The sequence below is a fragment of the Pteropus medius genome, unplaced genomic scaffold (genome assembly GCF_902729225.1).
Source record: "Pteropus medius unplaced genomic scaffold, Ma_sr-lr_union100, whole genome shotgun sequence".
In the NCBI taxonomy this organism is placed as follows: domain Eukaryota; kingdom Metazoa; phylum Chordata; class Mammalia; order Chiroptera; family Pteropodidae; genus Pteropus; species Pteropus medius.
The window spans coordinates 4076586-4099991 of record NW_024352783.1 but is presented as its reverse complement, the minus strand read 5'-3'; the positions used below and the strand labels follow the sequence as shown (position 1 = coordinate 4099991).

The 23406-nt window shown below is 34.3% G+C and overlaps 1 protein-coding gene across 5 annotated transcripts in view; it reads right to left on the bottom strand.

Annotated features, from left to right (window-relative positions):
• Positions 1-975: 975 nt before the first annotated feature.
• The window catches only part of MAP2K4 (mitogen-activated protein kinase kinase 4), a 100791-nt gene continuing 78360 nt past the window's right edge, over positions 976-23406 (bottom strand). For 3 of the 5 annotated variants that reach the window (XM_039847376.1, XM_039847379.1, XM_039847378.1), the window contains 7 exons: positions 22369-22488; positions 19515-19566; positions 16527-16654; positions 10642-10719; positions 7755-7903; positions 4843-4888; positions 976-3619 (listed from right to left, as the gene is read on the bottom strand). In XM_039847376.1, the coding sequence (XP_039703310.1) occupies positions 3506-3619; positions 4843-4888; positions 7755-7903; positions 10642-10719; positions 16527-16654; positions 19515-19566; positions 22369-22488 (687 nt within the window). In that variant the 3' untranslated portion in view covers positions 976-3505. The remainder of the gene's footprint in view (positions 3620-4842; positions 4889-7754; positions 7904-10641; positions 10720-16526; positions 16655-19514; positions 19567-22368; positions 22489-23406) is intronic. The other 2 variants (XM_039847377.1, XM_039847380.1) reach the window with 1 other exon arrangement.

The following is a 23406-nucleotide window of genomic DNA, read 5'->3' as shown; positions in this document are numbered from 1 at the left end:
TATCTAATTCCTAAGAAATTAGGTGTTATAGCCTTGGATTTGAATCTCAGCTCTTCTAATGTTATTGGGTCAGAACTTCACTTCTCTAAGCCTTTTTTTCTCATATCTAAAAGAGGACATTACAACCTAGCTTTGAAGCTTATAGTCAGGATCAAATGATGTTAACAAATATAGGTAGTGTCCACAAAGCATAGAGTACAGTCTGCCCATCTCTCATGACACTCTGAGTCACTTCTCGGCTGGGGTCTGGGATAACCTTCCCTGTAGCAGCTAAGGCTTAGGTAGAGAGGCCAGGATTCCTACAGCCACTTTTCCTTGGAGAATGTGTGATACCACATCTGGTTCTGTAATGGTATCTCCTGCATCTCAGATCAGGTCAGAAGCAGGCACAGGAAAAGGGTAAGGTGCTGAATTAGTATATGATCAATGAGTCAGGATTTAATCAGTGACTGAAAGGTGGTAGTATAACAGATAAATCCAGGAGATTCAAAGTTCTTCTCTCAAATTGTTTCCAAGCTTCCATGGCTTTTTGCTCATCTCCACTGTCCTCTCCCATCCATAAACCTCCCAGGTCTGACCTCCACAGATCTTTGACCCACAAAATCTCCTCCCTTTCCCCCTCTCTCATGCAGCGTGAGTGACTGCAATCTGAGATGACATTTAATGCTCACCTGGCAGCCGTAGCACCAGGAACAGAAAGCATGGCTGGCAACCAAACATGAGGGATAGGTGGACTGGGTTCTTACAAGTTATATCTCTCCACCATGTCACAGGTTGAAGAACAGTACCCTCTTCCTTTAGTATTAAGAAACCTGGGGCAAGTCAGGGCACCCAACAAAGAAACAAACTTGAAGAGACTCTGTATCATGCATGCTCAAACAGAAAGCAAAGCCATGTAGCAACCACAAGAGAGGAGAAAAAGAAAGAAGCTATAAACATGTAAACACTTGTGGAAGAAGGAAATTTTTCCCAATATGAAATGCACAGACAATTTAATGGAATTTACTTGATTTTCCCTTCAGGGTCTGACTTCAGAAAATCAAATTACAAAGTCATCGTCACATCCTAGATTTATTACAACTGACCTGCAGGCAAAAGGATAGAACTATTACATAAACACTTCGATTCCATGTATATATCTTAAATAGAGGAGGAATTCAAACAAGAATACAGGATAAAATATTCCAAAGCTCCAAGAAGCAGTTATGTTACTGAGCTCCATTTTTACAGACAAATAAGGCAATATCCCTGCACATTAGCTTTTTGATAATTTTTATACATTTTTCTATGGTACAAGAGAAAAATAACCAGAGCTCACAATGTACAGTTCTTACACTATTTTCACAGTTTGTGAACACTATACACCCTTTTGTTTTAATAAAGATACATTGTAATAAACTCCTTGCCCTTAAGTTTATAGTTTATAATAATCTATGATTAATACACTAAAACTGCCTTTTTATGTGGTCATCCACACAATAGAATGGTCAGATTAGCTCCTGGACAGTCAGAATTGCTTTTATCTCCATTTGTAAAATAGCAAAGTGACCCTATGCTGAGCCAGACGGGAAATTGACAGCAGAGAAACAAACTCCTCGAGTCCCCGGGAGCAATGGAGGATGATGGCTTGGTGTGATCGAAGGAAGACATATAGCAATTCTTCCTTTCAGAACACTGGGAAGTCTAAGGTTTAGGATGCCATGGGGGAGAAAATAGGAAACTTAGGCAAGTGGACTAAAGCAGTAAATCATTTTTGAATTCTAAAATTTATAGGGATGTAACTTTAAACAGCACCATTCTCTCTTTATTGTTTTGTAGTGTTTATGACTGTCACTCTGGGAGGAGACACAGCAATACCTGCCACCATTTGGTTCTGTAATGGCATCATCTGCATCTCAGACCATGGCTGTTTTATATTCCAGTGTGCTTGAACCACTCACAGTGCTGCTTAACTGTTATACAAAGCCTAATGATCAGTGCCAAGGAGGCCAGAGCGAAACCTAAGGAGAACCTGGCTAACGGGTGAGTGAGGAAGCACAGCAAAAGATAGCAAATTTAAATGACCTCTTTTAACTATCCTGGGGTTGTTTTGTTTTGTAGAATTCCAAGAAATAATAGTGACCTGCTAGAGATTCTTGCAGGTGATAAGCTTATTTAAAGACTGCCATTTCAGATCCTCCTTGGGTCACATATGTCTCTAAAAAGATGCTTCCTCATCACCTACCACATTGGCTGAGCCCCATGTTTCTCAGCCTTTTAAACATTAGAGTGTATGAGAGATTTGGGGCTAGAAATCCTTGGTAAGGAACATCCCTGGTAATTATAAAGGTTTTGATACAGGAAAAGGCAAAATATTGGATTAAGCAAAAGTCACATAGCGGCAATAGACTAGACGGGCAGGGAAAGGGATTCAGAAACTGAAGACCTAGACCAGTGATGGCAAACAACTGAGATTTGGTCTTTTGCTGCCTACAAGAAATCTTTATCTAATCAATCAAGGCACATTGCTACTAGCTATTTCTCCCTGTTAGTGAGTTATGATGGCTAAAGTATCAGGCTTGGGACAAAGGGGAAATATATAGCTGCTACAAGTTGTTCCAGATAAGATACTAGAATTAAAAACATCTGTAAACTTTGCCCTCCGTACTTTTTTCTTCTTTCAGTCCTGGTGGTTTGTGGCAGGTGGGACATCAAATTGGCAGCACACCAAATTCTGAGAATGAAAATCCTTAGGATCAGCACCTTCTTTGACAAGTGGCAGACTCCTGAGTCTTCCCAATGAAGAGTAGAAGGACTGGTAAAGGAGAAAAGAACACATTCTGTCCTGTCTCAATATTTTAATGTTCATCTCTTTGAACGAAACATGGTTTTTGGTAAAGATAAATTCATTCTAATTTAACATGATATTTCAAACAGGAAATTTGGCTGAGCACATCGATCCCCAAACATCGACTGTGACTGTAAAGCAACAGAATATCAAATCAGTAAATCTATTGCACTTGGTGAAGAAAGTAAATTCCTCCTTTGTCTCCCAGCTCCAGAAGGCAATGTGTCTCGTTGGCTGTGCAAGCTCTTCTCACTCAAGCCCAAGTCTCTAATTTCAAACATAGTACATCCATCACTGTATTCTTCCAGTACTTGGAAGCCTGACAAAACACCATTCCAGTAGCTGCGTCTCCAGGTTTTGAGTCTAGAAATGAATTTAAGATGTGATCTAATCACAGTCAACAAATTGATCGTACTGACTTCCACATTTCATGAATATGTTCATCAGGAAAGAGCAGGATGAGGTCTCTCTGACCAGCACTAACACTGTGTGATCAATCAGGTATTACGGGGATGCACGTTCTAGGTGACAGGAGTATACAGACATGATGGACACGAACACCAATCTTATTGCACATGGTGTTGGGCGAGCAATAAAAACACTGTGATATAGGATGAAAATTCTTTACGTCTTGCTTCCTCTCAGCCCTTATTTCTAGAGTCTGACGTAGCAGCGATATCAATCAACATACATGGGAGAGCTGGGAGTAGCTGGCATTTGATCCAGGATTTTACAAACATAGCTTGCAACCTCTACGGTACGTTCTTCATACATCAAAATAAAGGGATGTTTCTGCAAGAAAATTGAAAAAAGAAAAAGAAAAAAATATCAAAATTTGTATCAGAGCCCCCACTGAACTTTTCCCAATTTCAATACAGCACATATGCAAAGGCTCAAAACACATATGGCTGTAAAATACTGTAGCACCAGTTCAGAGGCAAACACAGCCTGTATTTCAAGATGTGGTGGTAGGTGTGGGTATGCCTACATATGATGCACGGCGCTATGTCTTGGAGGAGCCATCCTGGTGGTGAGGTCTGGAGACTTATCTGTATGGCAGGGAGTATTTGCTGAGGCAGAGAGTAGAGTTGCTCCTCAGCACAAAACATAGCGGGAGCCTCTGCCGCCATCTGAGAGCTAAGAAGAACTACATGAGTACTAGGTGCTAGTCTTAGGACATAGACACAAACTCTAATTGCCCACTTCCCTCGGGCTTAGCAGAAGGATCTTACAAAAAGAATTCAGTTTCAATCCTTCTGACTCCCACTCCAAAAGAAGCTCAAAAGAAACTTATCCTATGAACTTCTGTGCTACGTTCTCCAAGCCTGTAGCCCTATCTCTGCCTCACAAACACATCTTTTTATACTCCATCTCTCAATATTTTTTTCATAGCTTCTCTAAGTACACTGGCTGGATATCTTTAGAGTCATTGCTGGGGTTGACCATAAGTTTGGCCTAACGTCCTGAAAAATTAGAAGCTAAGTGTAACAAACAGGTGTTTTTTTTTCCCTTAAAATACTCCTAATTATTAGATCACAGTACTTTCTTCACAGCTGAGACCAATATCACATCCAGAGACTGTCTAAAACACCCAGGTTCCATGAGATGGGTGAGAACTTTCAAAGAAATGGGAACTGGCTATATGATCTAAATTTGCATAAGAACATTTAATAAAGACAGAATAAGCACAGTAAATTCTTATGGATATGTCACACATACATAGAGCATGAAGTGAAAAATGGCTCCTTAAAGTGAATGTTAAAATTCTTAGGGTTAATTTTTATAACATGTCAAGGCCAAAACTTCCCAGAAGAATCTAGCTTAGTAAATTAGTAGGAAATTATAATTATACATTTTCGCTCTCCAAATATCTTTGTTACAAAACATTTTAAAATACTCATTAAGGTCAAGCAGTTTGTCTATGGAAAAGCGGCCCATTGTTTACTTAGTGAACCAGCATGCTAAGAGGATTCAGCGTAAGGTAATAGTTAATATTCCCAAGATCTCATACGCACCAGAAGTTCTTTATACTTTGGCCTTTTGGATTCGTCCTTTGTAAGGCTAAAATAACATAAATAACATTATTAAAATGGACACACATTTATCCCTAGTATTTTTCTTTTCACAAACAAAATATTATAAAGAACCAAGTAGTTTTTTTCCTTCAGAAACAAAAGTAACAAACAATCTGTCAAACATAAAAAAACACACAAAAAAATTAGACTATAATCTAAGAATTTATCTTTAGGATATTCAGTACAGGAGCATTAGAGAAAAATTAGAAACAAGTTAGCTATTAAAAATTGGATAAATTATGGCGTAGCTGTATGGAAGAATACTAAATACATTCTTAAATATATGAATGTATAATTATAAAACTGTATGTGTATTTGTGTGTGTGCACATATGTGTGTTCCTAAATATATACATATTTATACAGATACCACCTAAGAGAATCCAGTAATCTCGAGCATAAACTATATATAAACTTTATACATTTATCCTTAGATTTAAAAAAATTTTACACTCTGTATTTCACTTTTGTGTTCTTCAGTGCAAAAGTTTACAATAATATAACTTCACTAATGACTACTTGATATAGTAAAAACCTCTGCCTTGCTGATATTTTCCCCTTGAATTCTACTTTGTCTAATTAATGTTGCCAGAAGGATTTTCATTTTATTTGTATTTACCTGATCTTGGACTGTATCTTAAATCATCACTCTCCTCCAATCTCAATTAAATTCACTTTTTACTATCAAAAGTTAATTAATATCAGGAACATAGTTCATCTATTTCTAAACTCAATTTTATTTTTCATATTCCACACATTTTGTGGTAGATGCTGCACTGTGATACATGGAATACAGCTACACAGAATTCCTCTTTAGGAATGAAGGACTTGTTCCTCCACCACTAGGAGTGCTGCCAGCAGACAACCCTCAGTGGTCAGTCTCTTAGGGATTACATCAGCTGAAGAGAGGCACCTTAGCCTTCCCTGGACAGCCTGTATCTAATGACTGACCCACAAAGAGGTATAAAAATCCAAGAGCCTCATCCTGTGTTGAGTCAATCTTGGAGGGCCATCCCAGCTTCATATCGTCCTAAAGGGTAAGTTGAAGCCGTCACTGAGATTGCACTGCAGACCACCTTCTCTTTCTGCTTAACTCTGCCTTCTTTCCCTACCCTATTTATTGATTCCAATATTACTACCACCTTATCAACTTCCTGTACACTTATCTCTGCTCCAAAGCTTGCTTTCCAGGGAACCAACCTGCAATACACTTCTGCTGGGTTTACTTTTCTTCTTGGTCAAGTATAACTTCTCAAAACAATCTATGGTTAACTCTTAAGTCTTTCCATTCCTGAAAAAAAAAAAATCTATATTTCCTTCTTATTTTGAATGATAATTGAGTGCCCAGGTGTAAAACTTTTGGACAAGGTTGACAATTATTTTTCTATGGCACTCTAGATAGAGCTACGATGCCACTGTTTTCTGGCAATTATTGTTGCTGATAACAAATTTGCTGTCAGTCTAATTAATTAATCCTTCACAGGTACTTTATGGGAGAGCTGATAGGAGCATACCATAAAAATAGATATACTTCAACTGTAGACGCTAATGATATGGATGACTTGGAACTATGAACCTCCTCAGAAAACAATGGGACACTGATGTCTGTAACTATTATCTATGGGAGAGAAACTAGCTCTAAGGGATATGAATAAAAAATATACAAGTAATACTATATATACATAAAACCAATAAAGAGACCAAGAAATTAAGAAAAAAGCAACCCTGGTAGGTGATCATTTTACACATTATGCTCTATGATTCACACATATTCTTTTAACCAAATATTTCATGAAAATGGAATATATAAAATGATCACATTTATGCAATATATAAACTATATTTATTGTGTAAATTGGTAAAAATAGGTTGTTTTGAAAAAGAATCGGCCTATTTGAGTCATCCTTCTGGCCTCTCTCCTCGGAAAACCAGCACTAACATAGAATTTGGTTAGAGAAGATGAAGAGTTGCAAACTAGAATCTAACGAATGTTTTCTAATTATCTGAAAAGAGAACAATGTGAGACAACAAAATGTAAGTTTCACAGGACCTAAAAAGAGTGGAGAGAAATAGCATTCCTGGTGAAAAAAAAATATGAGAAAAAGAAAAACATTTTTAAGAATGGAAAAAAGATATACTAAACGCTCTAGCTTTTTGCTCATAAATGTATCTTATTTTTAAATCATGTTGGATAAACAATAATCAAAAGTCAATAACAAAACAGATTGTATTTAAAAGAGATAGAAATAACACAACATACGACTGTATTTTTGCCATATCTGCTTATATTTATTCTTACATACTATATACACACATTTGTTTAAAGGTGGACAAACAACATTAACAGGTATGGGGTTCACACCTTCACTGAAATAAGGTTTCAGAGAGCCAATATATAGTACTACCAATCTGCTACATACACCCAACCATGTTATATGTTATGTCAGAGTAGAGATCCACCCCTGAAAGTCAGATCTAGTAGGGTCTTGACTTAGTAAAAGCTTTCAAGTGATTTTGGTATAATCTCACTGTTAGAACCACATCAGAAAAAGATGACCAGTTTCACCTAGGCTGTATTTCTTATAAAAGATACTGGAAAGCTGAAGGCAGCAGCTTCTCCATCACCCACATCTGTTTTTCATCAGTACTGGAGTAAAAAGGAGTATATAGCCTCTCCAGTCTAGTTGGAACCTTCCATGTAGTCACAGTGATCCAGAGTTCCAGCTTAGAAGACAGAGTAATATGAAGAAGGTTTCCCCTTCCCCAGTATATAAAGTACTAATGCTGCTAAGATTAAGTAAACCTCACTGTTCTCACCACAAATTTTTGTGTATTCATAAATCAAGTACTCACCACAAGTTGACAAAGTTGATGAAACTTGGGGAGAATTCCCTTTCCTCAGAATTACTCAGCTGTGGAGGATCTCCTTTCACGACTTGTGTTAGTTGATCAAATACACTATTCCACTTTGGATAAGGAAATCGGCCTGTGGCCAACTCGTACTAAAGAGAACACAGAGGAAAAAGCAAAATACACTAAGGCATTATTTACTATTCCTCACTTGAATGGCCACAGTGAAAATCTAAAGTCCAAGTAAAATTCTTATAAAAGCCTTGAATCGAACTCGTATCAGATTAAGGTGGAATCTTCAGAATTATTAAGGCTAAGTGGAAGTGATATTTAGAATCAAGATAATATAGAGGATTCTGTAAACTTAAGTCCAGAAAATGGCCATACAGTGCATGCTCTAGGGAAGCTTCTGGTTCTGATTCCTTTGTGTGAAGATTCTAGAAGGCTGGTTTTAGAACTTTAGTATATCTGCATAATTTATAGTCATCTGAATGGAAGATCATATCTAGAACAGTGGTTGAATTCATTTTTAAGGTAAAAGAACATTTGACGTACAAAAAGCCCAAGCTAAGCTCAAAGGAAACAATGAATAAATCCTGTTCTATATCCATTCTGTAGTTACTATGATTTCAACCACAACGATATCACTGTTACTGAAGAAACCAAGTAAGGGTCAAATCTTTCACCTTGAACCCAAAAATGATGCTCAAGACAATAGCTCTAAATCATACCAAGCTATGTCAAGGGTCAAAATATTTGTGAATTATAGTCTCATCTTTCTCCCATTCTATTCTAAGGATAGTGAAAAGCTAGAAATTGTGCTTTTTCCAAAAGACACATATCCAAATCTATGGCATGACCTAAATGGATCATTTTATGTGCATTGACAGGTGACTGATATCTTACTATGATGAGACTCCAAACTTATTAAAAAGGAAGATGGCATATGAGAGGAGCCCTATCTGAGAAAATTGTTTCGGAGTTTTCTCAGCTTAGATTTGATTTTGTCAACTACTCAAATATTAAATAGCTAGTTTGTACAATGAAAAAGAAATTATCAAACAAACATAAAGCCATTCTCAAAAAGAAAGCTGGTGTTGAAAGTCCTTCTTCCCCAAAAGATGCCACCTTCAGTTCAGCTCATCGCTGTCTCCAATAACATACATACACCTATAGGAAAGCAGGCAGGCATGCATGCACACACAAATAGAAATCCATTCATTTGGCTGAGTTTTCTTTTTAATAAAAATGCAAATACTTGGTAAGAAATAAGCCTTATTGGTTATTCAAAGCATCAGGAAATAACTTAATTCGATTCACTCTTGAAAACAAGTTTTAATGAGAAGGAAAAAGGATGCATATCATAAGGTAAAGGGCCTAGGACCTCAGAAATTAATTTCACATATTTCATAATTTTAATAAGATTATCAATATGAAAGAAATTATGAAGCAATTTTAAGTAGTAAATACCTTGCTTTTTAAATAAAGTTTAGCTGGATATACTAAAGGAACTTGCTAAAAATTTTTTCCTATGTTTAAACCTTTCACAGAAAATTTGTTTTTACAATGAAGTAAATATTTACTTTTTAAACAGAACTGGTTTGGAAATAGATAGGTACTTCTGAATTGTTACTATCTCTTATATGAAAACAGCTGCCTCAGCTGGAAGCTCTAGGTCTTACTATAATCTTTGAGACCAGTACCAGACCTAAAAGATGCTCAAGTTCCATGTTCTCTCCTGACTGAAAAAGAAGGGATTCCTTATCCTTTAGTCAGTTGGCTGCACAATGGGAAAAGACTTCAGGAGGTATCACCCGTATCTGGTCACAAGGGAAACTAGACAGTCTTCTGCAGAGAAGACTATTAGCCTTCATCTCTCTATACAGAAAATTCATTAGGCCTGGCAACATGCCTCACCAAGTAAAACTAATAAAGGTATGTGATTCTGATCTACAGGAAGAGGATTCATATAATGATAATGAACAAATGCAGATCATTTAGTAAGCTACAAAAAAGTTCATTGTTCTGAATGCATGTTTTCTCTGGGCTGTGAAACCTTATTGAAGATGAGAAGAAAATGGAAGGAAAAGTTTTGAGCTGTCTACCAAACAGGACACAGCCCCATCTAGAGATAGAAAATTCTACATACACCCAATGTAGAAGAACTTGAATTTAATAATAAGGAAATAAGCAAATAAAGATACTTTAAAAATAGAACCAATATTTCAATTCAGTCTACAGGTGAGAAAAAAGTTTACTTAATTATACTTATTCATTGCAAATTAAGTAGCTTTCTTACTATTCTTTCTCGGTGTTGTTTTAAGATGGAACTTTCATTTAGAATTGTCACCTAGAACTGCTTGCTTCTCAACAATGAATTATTTTCAGTTCATTTGTTTGTGACTTTTCTATTCAGTGAATAGAAGATTCTGAGTAGAAACTATTTTCATCCATATAAACATGTACACTTAATACACACAGTGTAGACTCTTGCTTTAGATGCAAGGAGCCTATGTGCCTTTACTGCTGCACTGACTGCAGGTGAGCTGCCCTCCCCTGTTCCCATTCTTAGTGTAGCTGCTGACTTCTCCTATGTGGGGCCAAGAGATCCACTGTGACACTTTATAAAACCCTGAGAGAAATAATCAACTTTGGTTTGACTTTTAAGGTATAAAATATACTTTTTTTCAACAACTAGAAGATATAGTTCCTGCGATTACAGCCATGAGGGAAAAAATAGGTAAATAAAATCAAAGACTAGAAGAGACAAGAAGCAGTTCTTAACGGGGTCGGGGGTGAGAGGGGCGGTGGTAGAAGATGATTAAATTTTCTTTCATTTCTAAATTTCTTGTTGCGCTACTATGTAAGGGCTGAGTCAACATAAGCATACCAATGTGATCCCCAAACTCCAGACATCAGAGCGAACATCATATCCTTGTCGCGATGCACTTGGGTCTATTCTTTCAGGCTGGAACACAAAGAGAAGTCACAGTCATTAATTACGCATATCTCCAAGGAGCAGGCAAATGGGAACAATAGCCCGGTAGGTAGCCAAGATGCAAGCATAATCCTAGAGGAATCCAAGTCTAGGGTCAGATTGGGAGTAGCAGAAAGTCATCATTAAAAACAATCAACAGCAAACAAAACAAAACAAAACAAAACAAAACACAACAAAACAAAAAACCCAACTCAGTGGTTTCCTTCATAAAGGGAACACAAAGCAACTCTGCTAATTTCCCCCCCTAATCTTACAAGCATTTAAAAACCTGAAGCTGAGAACAGACAAAGGGAGACATAGGAAGAAAACCGGAAAAATGAGAAAAATAAAGAATAGCCTAGCCAGATTAGTAGAAACTAGTGGTTAATGGGGAGGCCAGAGGGCGGGGAGGAACTAGGTCTTTTTTGTTTCAATGAATAAGGCCATATGCAATATATCTGAAATACAAAAGCAAATATGAGCTAACTATTATAATTACTTTACCCATTCTTCACCATAAAGCTAAATTTATCATTGTGCATTGTCTGTCATTTCTAACCAAATTAAACCCTGCCAACATGGGTATATGTTATCCTATCATATAAATATCATAAATCATTTTTAGGAATTTCTTTGAAGGGAGCATCCTTACATTTCCTTGAAATAAGAGACCACTATTTATACAGTGTGTTAGGGATGGAGAAAAAATGAGAGAGAGGGTATCGGTGGCATAGAGCAATGGATCCTTAGCTAAGACTGAGAGTAACTGCTATTGAAAGATATGTCCAGAGAAACATAATAGTTGACTGTATTATATTCTCTGTGTGTCAGCAATGACTAGTTTGGCCACCTATGTATTTTGTTTTGAATATGAGTTCTGTGGCTGCATAAAATTTCAGGGGAAGCTATTCAACTTGTTTTTAGTTACAAATATATTTATTTACCTGGTAAGACATTACATAAAAATCCCAGATAGTCAACCAAGAGAGAAAATGCTCCATCCAACAACAGCAGAATATACATTCTTCCAAGCTCACAGAGAACATTCACTAATATAGACCATTGTTATGGGCCATAAAACACACCTTATTTTAAAAAACTGAAATCACATAAAGAATGTTTTCTGACCACAAAGTAATTAAATTAAAAATAAATAAGAGAGATCTACCTAGAAAATCCCCAAATATTTGGAGATTAAACAACACACTTCTGCATAACACATGAATCACAGAAGTCTAAGAAAATGTAAAAAATATTTTGAATTAAATAAAAATGAAATTATATCTTATCAAAATTTGTGGGATGCAGCCAAAGTAGTGTTCAGAGGGAAATGTGTAGCACTAAATGCATATATTACAAGAGAAAACAGATTGAAAATTAATAAACTAACTTTATAGCTTTAAAAAATTAGAAAAAAAAAAGAACTAAACCCAAAGTAGAAGATTAATAAATAGAGTGGAAGTAAGTGAAATAGAAAACAAAACAAAACAAAAACAGAAGAAAATCAATCAACAAAACCAAAAGTCGATTCTTTAGAAAGATTAACAAAATTGACAAACCTTTAGCTATAGTGACCAACAGTAAAGGAGAGAAGGCTCAAATTACAAAAGAATAAAAGAGGGAACATTACTATTCATACAGAAATAGATGAAAATGACATTCTTTAATCATGAAAACCCATCAAAAATAATATAAAAATCTGAATAGCCTTAAAACTACCTTTTCAATGAATTTGTTAATAAAAACCTTCCCATGAAGAAAAGTTCAGACCCAAATGGTTCACTGGTAAACTCAAACATGCAAGGTAGAAACACCACTAGTCTTATACAATTTTATTCTGCAAAAAACAGAGAAGGGCAGGCCTCCCAACTTGTTTTATGAGGCCAATATAATCTCTATGAAAACCTAACAAAAACATTACAACACAATTAATAATCACTCATGAACACAGACACAAAAATTGTTAACAAAACATGAGCAAATCTAATCTAGCAACACATGGAGAGGTAATAGGTCATAACCAAGTGAAGTTTATCTCAGGAATTCAAAACTGGCTTAATATTCAAATCTCAATATAAGACAACACATTTACAAAGTAGTGCTTCTATTCAGCATTACTGGAGAGTCTAGCCAGCACAAAGAAGGCACAGGGAAAAAAGCAGTGCCTTTATTCACAGACATTTGAATTTCTACAACCGTTTACACAGAAAATCCCCACTAAAAGTAATGGTGAAACCAGCAAGGTCACAGGACACAATGTCAAAATATGAAAATCAGTTGTATTTATCTATAATAATAGCAAAATATTGGAAAATATATTTTAAATTCTGTTTACAATATTAGCATCAAAACACATGAATTCCTTATGAATAAATTTAAAAGGCGCTCAAGAGTTCCACACTGAACATTTCAAAACATTGCTGATAGCTAAAAGACCTAAATAAATGGAGAAACATAGCAGATACTGAAAAGCACAGTAATGTCAAGCTATCCAAAGAACTGATAAATAAATTGTGGCCTATCAATATAATGCAAAACTTCTCAGCAATAAAAAGAATGAATTAATACACACAAGATAATATACGTTTATATGAAACTCTTGGAAAGGCAAATCAAATTTACAGCAACAGAAAATAGGACCATTGATCTTTTTTTGGATGACAGACATGTTTTATGTCTTGACTGATGAGGTGACAACATGAGTAACGACATTTGTCAAAATTCAAACTGTACATTTAAAATAGGTGGCTATCATTTGCCATTATAGTGGTAATGTCATTTTGAAACTATTCTATGTTGAGGTCATTAAGAGCTGGAATTTCTAGCAATTGTGTGTTAGGAAAACTTATCCAATTCCTAGAAATAAGTCAAAAAAATGATTCCATTTCCCTTTAATGTTTTTAAAAGACAGGGAAACTGAAGTGACATTTTAGAAGTCTCTTCAAGTTGGAGGGCAGCAGAGGTAAGGGTGAGAAGATACTGGGTGAAGGAATCCTTTGAAAATGAATATTATCCATTACTCATTTGGGGGTGGGAAACAGAGGAAAAAATTGAAGAAATGAGTTTCTATTTTAAAAATGTTTCAATTGCTTTTTTAAAAAGCATGTTTATAAGCATTACAATTATGAAACAACCTAACATTATGTGTTTTGTAATGCGATGCAATATAAAATACATATCATCTAAATCCATGCCAAAAAATATATGTAGTCTGAAACTAATCATGAGGGAACAATCAGACAAATCCAGAATGTGGGACAGTCTAAAAACACTCCCCAAAAAATTCAGTCATGAGCGGAAAAAATGGTCTAGATCGGTTTATGCAGAATTTAACAACTAAAAGCAATCTTGATGTGATCTTCTGGCTGATAGCCATAAATACATTTATTTTGGACAACTTGGAAATTTGAGTATGAACTGTATATCAGATGATACTATGAAACTCTTGTTAATTTTTAAGGTTTATGTTAGGTATGCTAATGATAGTGTAGCTATGTAGAAGAATTCCCTTTTACTTGAGAGATATGCGCTGAAGTATTTAGAATGAAATTCATGACATCTGTGACTTCTTTTCAAATGGTCCAGAACACACATATATATGTATGTGCATATATTCATACCTAAAGGTATAAGTATGTATATATACATTTGAATATGTCTGTGTGTATATAAACATACACACACCTAGATAAGGAGGTGGAGAGGTAGCAAAATGTTAACTGGTTTATGGAAAAACTTAAAATTTAAACTCTACACTTTATATACTTTTTATGTTAAGAAATCACAATTTCTATAGACTAAAGCAAATGATAAATCTTAAATAAAAAGACAAAATACACTGTTGATATCTTCTGTCAAGATATATCGAAGAAAAGGCAAGTGACTTAGAGGCTTACAAAATGAATGCTGATTATATTCCTGTCCATCTATATAGGCCTCAGAAGACTAGAATGGACAGAAGCATTTCTTTTAGTCCCATAAAGATTAGAGGCAGAGTTTATTAGCAGCCTGCTTACTCTAAAGCTGAAGAAGGTCAGCAGGAAAAGAAAAGCTCTGCTGGGCCTGTGAACCTTACTTATTTCTACACCAAAACTGAAAGTCTACTTCTTTCCTAAAAGTTACCTAAATTCAATTATATTAGGGCTACTTAATATTTAAAATCCACATAAATTAAATATAATTCATAGCCAGCATTACATAGAAAAACAGTCAACCTTAGTATTGAGACAAGCCCTAAAGGTATACATAACAGTTTACACTTAATTACCAGAGTATCATTACCAAATATGTTAACTATATGAATTCTCAAATACTCCATGTTTAAATTTTTGTTTCTTACTTTTGACAGGTTGTTCCATTTATTCCTAATTATCATGATGAATGCAAGATCTTCCAAATCTTCCCAAGAATCTGCCTGGCCAGTCAATATCCACAAAGCCCAAACTGTAAATGAAGGTATCTTTTTGTATGTATTAATACACACACCTCTGACATTTTTATTTGTAGAAAAGGTGACATGAAAAGATGTAACAAAACACAAACAGGGTACTGAAAATTGTAACAATTCTAAAATATTGTTAATTGTAGGAAATTTTCTAATACAATGTTTTTCAAATACAATGACCAGGCAACATGTAACAAAAAATACATGTAATACTGTGTACCTTCCACTAGTTATATATTGAGAGATAAATGAAAAATGAACTGTTGATGTAAAATTTACTTTCAAATAAGGCTGACAATAAAACATATTCAAGTTTTTTTAAATAACTGTGCAATCTGGGACAGCACTAAGCCTGCCCATCCATAAACAAGATATAAAAGGTATAATATGTAGCCTGTGATTTTTCTTACTTTTCTATTGCTTAAGCACTAAGTTTAGAAATATATAAATCAAGAAAGAAACAAAAGGAGAGAAATATTTATTCAATTCTTAGCTAATTTTTAGTTTAAAAGAGTCTTCGAAGACTGAAACAGAAACTACTAAATAGGAATACCTCAATAAATGATTGCAAATCCTATGCATCATCATTTAGAGCAGTTTGCTGGTCCCCAAGGAACCATGGGCACATTAAGGAAGACACCAACACCTAGTTCCCTATACTTAAAATAAAGACACTATATTTCCAGTTAAATATAGATCAAAATCCAGACTACAGGAATAGTATATGCAAATGCACTGGGGTAAGATGAATATGATATGTGTAGAAGTAAAGTGTAGGTCTGTCTCCCTGAAGAGAAAGAGATTCCAGGTTGAGAGACACCTCTGTCATCTACCCTTGCATTTCTCAAGGGTAATGCAAGGACCTGACAATATTAAAAACATAGCCTCAGACTCTATAAGATATAATGAGTTCTACTAAAAACTCAAGTCTTCCCCTTCTTCTCTAACTGGAAATTGCATCGCTTAACAGTTTAGGACACATTATCAATGTGTCTACTACAATGTGATCTACTACAGTCAAGACAGCATATGGAGTGCTAAAAACACAAAGAGACCTTCTGAGAACTAACCACTCAGTGATTAGTAGAGTTGAATATAATGAAAAAAACAGGAATGAGAGAAGACTACAAATACTAAGTACTAGAGAAAAGGAACAGAGTAAGACAATGGAACATGGGGTAATTTTACAAAGTTTCATGTAGAAGCTAGAACCTGAGTTTGGTCTTTAGAGAGAGAAAAATATTGTAGTGTGGTGAAACTAGATGACCAATGGCAGAGTCCTTAGAAGTACAGCACCAAAGGGCACAGGCTCTATGAGCACTGTCAAGCAAGAAGGCTTGGCCTTTGCACTTACTGCCATGTACGGCCTACACCCAGCATCTCTTGTCTTGGCAATGGAGTCCACAAGCTGTCCACTGATGCCAAAGTCACAGAGTTTAATATTTCCACTTCTGTCCAGAAGGATATTGGAAGGTTTGATATCTGTAAGAGATAGATATCAGTGTACAGTAATCAATCAAATAAGCTATAATGGAAATTACTTTAAGCAAAAATATTGAAAAACCTTAGATAACATAAGTGATCAAGTCCTTAAAATTCAGATATATAAGATGAAAAATATGAGAAAACAGTTTTCTAAATGCCAATGCTTAAAAAACTCAATATCAAAACATGTTACACAATACAGGCATTTTATAACGTCTTTGTTATCATCGAGAGATTTATATTCATTAACTTGTTTCAAATTCATTACTTAACAGTCAATATATGAAAAATGAATTTAATCTATAAAAGTATAATAACCTACTTTACAATATGTGTCAGACTATACAACCAAATACATAATATACAGATTACAAACCTTCAATTTAGTTAAAATAGAACTTTATCTAACTTAGGAAAGTATCCAATCTAATATACCTAAAAGACCACAAATTTTGGGATCAGACAAGGTTCAAAATCTGGGTCTGAAATTCACAAGGTGAAATTCACAATGTGACCTGTGAACTTTCAGTAACAATCACAATGTCCTCATCCACAAAATAAAAACAATAGTTTATAAATCATGTAGTTGTGGAAATTAAAACACCTAATACAGTGCCTGACCATTATTTACACTCAGTAAATGCATCCACCTAATAATTATTTCTATTTGAGAGAGTTGTCTGATCTTAGATGGCGTTATCAAGTTTCCCCCAACCAATCCTTTCTTAAGAGTCATCCAGAGAAACCATTTTTACCAATCCCAGAATGTTTGTGCTTTCCAACAAATTTGAGAAAGCCGAATACATTCCATTTGGATCTACAGATTCTATACAGTCTTGCCAAAATGGACCCTAGGTTATCACTTCTTCACCAACAATCATCAACTCACTGCAGGTGCATGATAATTGGCTGTCTGGCCAATTCTCACTAATTCTCTATCCTTATCTTAATCCTTCTATCCATTTTGTTGTCACTATCATGGCTCAATGGATAAAAAGTAAAGATAAAAATAAATATAGAATACAAAAAAGAAATCTGTCTATAATTCAGAAAGTAACCTACAAAAAGAATCCAGAAAAGATCTCTCACCATCACTAACACTGACTGCCTATCAAACATCCATTCCTAACCATACCATCCTTTCTAATGGAAGCTGCATTTTATTGAGGTATCCACCCTCTTCTGTTTAGCTCTATGCACACCCCTCAAAGCTGGGTCCTGATTGGTCTAGGCTTAGCAGGATAGTTGCAGGCCCCTGGGCCAGGGACTAGTTTAATATTTTAGGTAAGGGTATGAGTCAATTCTGGTGAATTACAAGAGAAAACATAAAGACACCTAAGGAAGATTTCTCTGCTCCGAAGTCACATAGGAAGAGAGAGCTTCTTTAAGAGGCTGTCATGTCTAAATGTGACAGTGGGGACCTGCTTTAGTTGATACTACCTTGAGGATGGAGCCGACATACTAAGGAAGGCAGAGCCTCAAGAAGGGAGCTTGAACTCTAATATATTGTGCTTGAAGCCACCTTATCTTTGGACTTATTACAACAGATAATGAATTTCCTTGAAGTTTAAACCAGTTATCAAAATTTTTTAATTTGGGATCAAAAGCACTGTAATAGCAGCAAAATTACTAACTAATCTTAACTGATAGATTATTATAAATTCATCATTTTATTTAGTAATAGGAAAACCAGAGTTGTTTTTGAAGTCTTTCCCTTTTATTTTACTCCTCAGGCACTGTCTTGTACTTTACTGTGATCGGTGAGCATCCCAAAAGTAACCGAGTAGAATTGCAACACATAGCCAAAAAAAAGGAGGGAAAACCCCCAAACATGAACAAGAAATATCAGAGGAATAAATTAATTTTTTAGGGACCTAACCCTACATGATTTTAGGCCAAAAGAGAAAATAAGAAGCCTACCTAATATTATTTTTAACAAGCATTAAGCCAGGCAAAAGTAAATAAAATATTTTCATGTTCAAGGTTAACTAATTTCAGTGATCCAGGGTCAACTCCAAACTAAAATTACTTAAATTAATGCCCCGATTACTAATTTCTTTAACCATGAAAAACTATGTTTCTTAGAATTCCAGTTTTTTCACTTCTCTGAATATAACCTTTGACTTTCTGTCCTATTTATTGTCAGGCTGAATCACACATTGGCATATACTGTCTTAGGTTTGTCCATCACAAATTTAGTGAGAATAGTGAACTTGTGCACCTCTTCAAAACTACTACTTCACTACTCTTGAGTCTGTCACAGTAATAAACAGAGTAACTATTTAATCTTTTCGCTGAATTAAATTCAGGATTCCCGCTGTCATCCAATAGATCTACAACAAATGTTTAAAAAATGTGGACCTGTGTCTAATTAAGGACTTTATCACTGCTCTCAAACTACAAATGTTTTAGAGGTATTGCAATGTAAAATACTAATTAAAGAATCTCTCTCAATTTGCAAAAATATCCTCTAAAGTAAGAAGAATCACTTAATATGGACAGTAGCATGCCTTTAAAATGCTCAAGGGTACCATCCCTCTGATTCTTTGAATGTCCACAGGGCCACCTTCATGCATTATTTGTATACACAGAGAAACAAATTATCTGGCAAATGAATGATTATTTTTCAACTAAGAGTAATAAGAACTTACAGTAAAATCGTTTGCAATTTCTAAGCCTAAAATACGAATAAGTCAGGCTGAAATTTATAGAATTCCAAAGGAAAAAAAAAACACCTAAATTAATAATCAGATTTAGGGCACATATGATATGTTTTGCTAAAAAGTGACACTGTCATTTTTAATATTTTCTTCCTATTAAGGAAAAATCATTCTATGAAAAACAATCCTATACCCACCTCTGTGAATGATTTTCAAGTTTTCTTTTAAGTGGTTTAGTGCTTTCACAGTCTAGAGAGAAAAAGCAGAGATGGGATAAATAATTTTCTTTTAATCAAACAGCTCAATAGTTTATCATAAGTAACAGCCCACATAGCCCTTTGCATTCTTTTAAGCTTACTGTTTCTATTTTTTTATGTTAACTGAAGATACTGAATGACGATTTTAAATCTAAAAACTTAGTTGCCTTTATATGCTATTCCCTGACTGCTAAAAAAGCCCCGGTAACCTTTAATTTTTTTTAATAAGTCATTAACAAGTTGTATAATGTTTCTTATACCTTCAAATTGTTCAAGAATAGGAAGATGTAGTACAACGAAGTTCAATAGGCTGGCTCCATTATCAATCCTAATTTAATAAGTTTTTCCAAATTGTCATTTTCTTACAATCATTCACCCTCATTGGGTGCTGAGCCTTCAAAGTAATTTTTGTAGAGCTAGAATATCTCTGTCAGAATTTATCGTATTGTTTGATCACCACTCATGATCAGAAAATCAGAGGTTTCTTCAGGAATGGAGGAAACAGATTTGAATTAAAATGCCCACAACCTCATACTAAAAAACAGGCCAACCATTTGCTATTAGAAAGGTCAAGTCTCTGCTGCCATCAAGCTTCTGAGTATCAGGAATGCAGAATGTGCAAACCTGTATCGTTTCAAATAGCTAGGCTTGTGTGTTCACTACATTATTAGCAAGAAGAGATTTAACACAAAATACTTTTATTTTTTTATTATTTATTATTATTGATGCCTACAGCACCTTGTCTTCCTAGGTGGTCTCCCATCTAAGTACTAACCAGGCCTGACTCTGCTTAGCTTCTGAGATCAACATTGAGCTTGTTCATGGTGGCATGGCCATAGACCATGGACCGTGGCTCCACTGAGGTGTGAACCCAGGACCTTCTGCGTGTAAAGCAGATGTGTTAACCGCTACACTATGAAACCACGTCCCACAAAGTACTTTTAAATGTTGTGCTTAATATAAAAGATGATCACCAAGTCTCGACACATAGGGAAATATATAATAAATGACTTATTAGTGTATCTATATTACATATATTACAATATACAATAAAATAATTCTGTTTTCCAACTTCATGATAACACTATCATATAGCAATCAAGAGCAGGATTCTGGGATCAGGTTGCCTATGCTTAAAGCATTTACCACTTGTAATTTTATGAACTTCAAAGCAAATTACTTAACCTCTCTATTGTTTCAGATGTGTCATGTGTAAAAAGGGGGTAACACTATTTACCATAGAGAGTTGCTATGAAGATAAAATGTCACAAGATCTTGTCCTAGTGCAAATAAACACTCACTAAACACTAGCTATTACCATTATGTTACTATTGTTTCACTATAATTATTATGGATATTAACAAGTTCCAATGTAATACTGGGTTTGGTATATTGGAGATGACTAAATTGATAAATGTAAAATTTCATATACCTATCTGAATAATGAACAAGTTTCTAGTATAACTCAGCTTTTTATAAAACTATATGAAAGGGTATATATCTTAACATGTAGCTCATAAAACATTTAAATTTAAGCATTAATTCAGCTAAATAACAAAATATTAACATGAGACCTATGAATCTTAAGATTATAATGACTATAGAGTTTAATCTGATTTTTTAATTTATTTATTTTGTTTTTGAGAAAAATCAATAAACTTTTTAAAACTAAAATTATTGGGGTGACATTAGTTAATAAATCAAATAGATTTCAAGTGTACAATTCAATAATATCATATGTATATTGCATTGTGTGTTCACCACCCAAAGTTAAATTTCCTTCCTCACCAATATTTGACTCCTCCTTACCCCATCTACTTCCCCCTTACCTATCTGATTTTTAAAATTTCAATTATACACATAAATACATACATCTTATAACTAAAATACAGTTTAGAAACTGTCTATCTACTTTAACATTTATTGTCATTAACCCTTAGTGATTAAACAGGATAAAATGGTAGTTAACGAATAAACTATATTGGAGGTAGAGGACACTGGGAAGAAAGATAGGAAATTACATGCAACCAGAGTATCTATCTTCCTATAAAATTTAGTTCAGACATCCATTACGTAGGTCATGTATTTAGCTCAGATTCTCAGGGGTTTCTAAACATCTTATTAATTTTATTCTATCAAAAAGAATTTCTTTTGGAAAAAATAATTGTGAACAACCTTCATCGATTAAAAAATTCAGAGCAAGAAAGAAAATGATCACTGAATTTCAAAACAGTAAACACATATGCAAAAAAGTACCTCTTTTCTTTTTGGTACACTAGTAAAAGTGCATTAATTGACCAAATTAGTAGTAACGCTGGTTAATAAACATGCTAGTCAAAAATTTTATACAATTTAGACTGGATAGACCAAATCTTAAACCACAGAAAATAATACTTTGTCTAAGAGTTTTAATTAAAAGACTGCAAGGAGACTGCTGTGATTCTGATTAATTTAAGGATCACTGATAATATAACATTTAAAAATAGTTAAAGAAACAGGGGAAAGGAAAAGCGGGAAACTGCTTTTCCTAGTCTTATTTACAGCACAATACATTATGGTTTATTGCGATTTTATTGAAAAGAATATTGTATTTATGTAGACCATATTTTAAAAATTGTTTTTATGACTTGTGTTAATTTTATTGTGTGATTTTTATCTATTTTCCTATTACAAATGATTTTCCAGGAAAGTTATTAACATTCTGTGAAGGGCATTCGATATGTATATTCAAAATTCCAGCAGCATCTTTATATAAGTATAAACAGAATGAATAATTTGAAAGCCAGGTACTTACTGCTAAAGTGATTTTTCCTAAAATTTCTTCTGGAATAACATCATCTAATACACTATATACATATTTGTAAAACTTATCAAACGAGGTAGACATGAGTTCCATACAGATCCAACAGTCACCCTAGAAAATAACAAATATTTGTTATTATTAAGTACCATCTTTACTTAAAATAGAAATACAATTAGAGAAAAAGCAATCTTCTTTTTGTTTTGTTGTTGTTTTTTTTCAACCTCATGCTAGTGGTAATGTCTGCCTTATTCCTAGGCAGAATATTCAACTCATGTATTTGGCCAGTTTTCCCCACTCTTAATTGTAAACACAGAAAGTCTTATCTAGAAAACTTTTATGCTTTTATAAAAATTTCAAATTTTGCCATAAATATTAAAAATAGAAAATATATGGGAATTTATTCATTCTCACTAATAAACAGATTACAGTAATCTTGATACTATAAAAACTACTTAAAATTAGTTAAAAAAAAGAAAAAGAAAAAAATACATAAAGCAAACTCAATGCCTCAAGTCCTTATTCAAATGCCACCTCTCAGTTGCTAACAATTTTAAAATGCCTGATTTAAAATGCAAGTTGACCCCCTCTTAGCATCCCCATACCCTGCTGTATTCTGTATAACCATTATCATCTTATATAAAATATAATTTACTTATTATGTTTTTCATCTATATTTCCTATTAGAACAGACACACCACCAGGAAGAGGCTCAATTAACATTCCTTAAATGAAAGGATGCTGGCTACAATAAAACTGAATCAGTAAAAAATTGTCGGCAGCATTAGAGAGTGTTTTAAACCAGTGTGAAGGTACTATGATGATAAAACAAGAGAAATAAGTGTTTTATACCCTTTGATAGTAAGTTCATGACTAGAAATCTAACTTAAACTAATAGTCCATACATTTCAAAAAGAAAAAAAACAAAACAAAACTAGAAACCACTGAACTATCTCACAAGGAGAAATGGTACATTATTAAAGGGATTATCTAAAATTATTTTGAAACATACAGTTCTTCAGAGGTATGCAT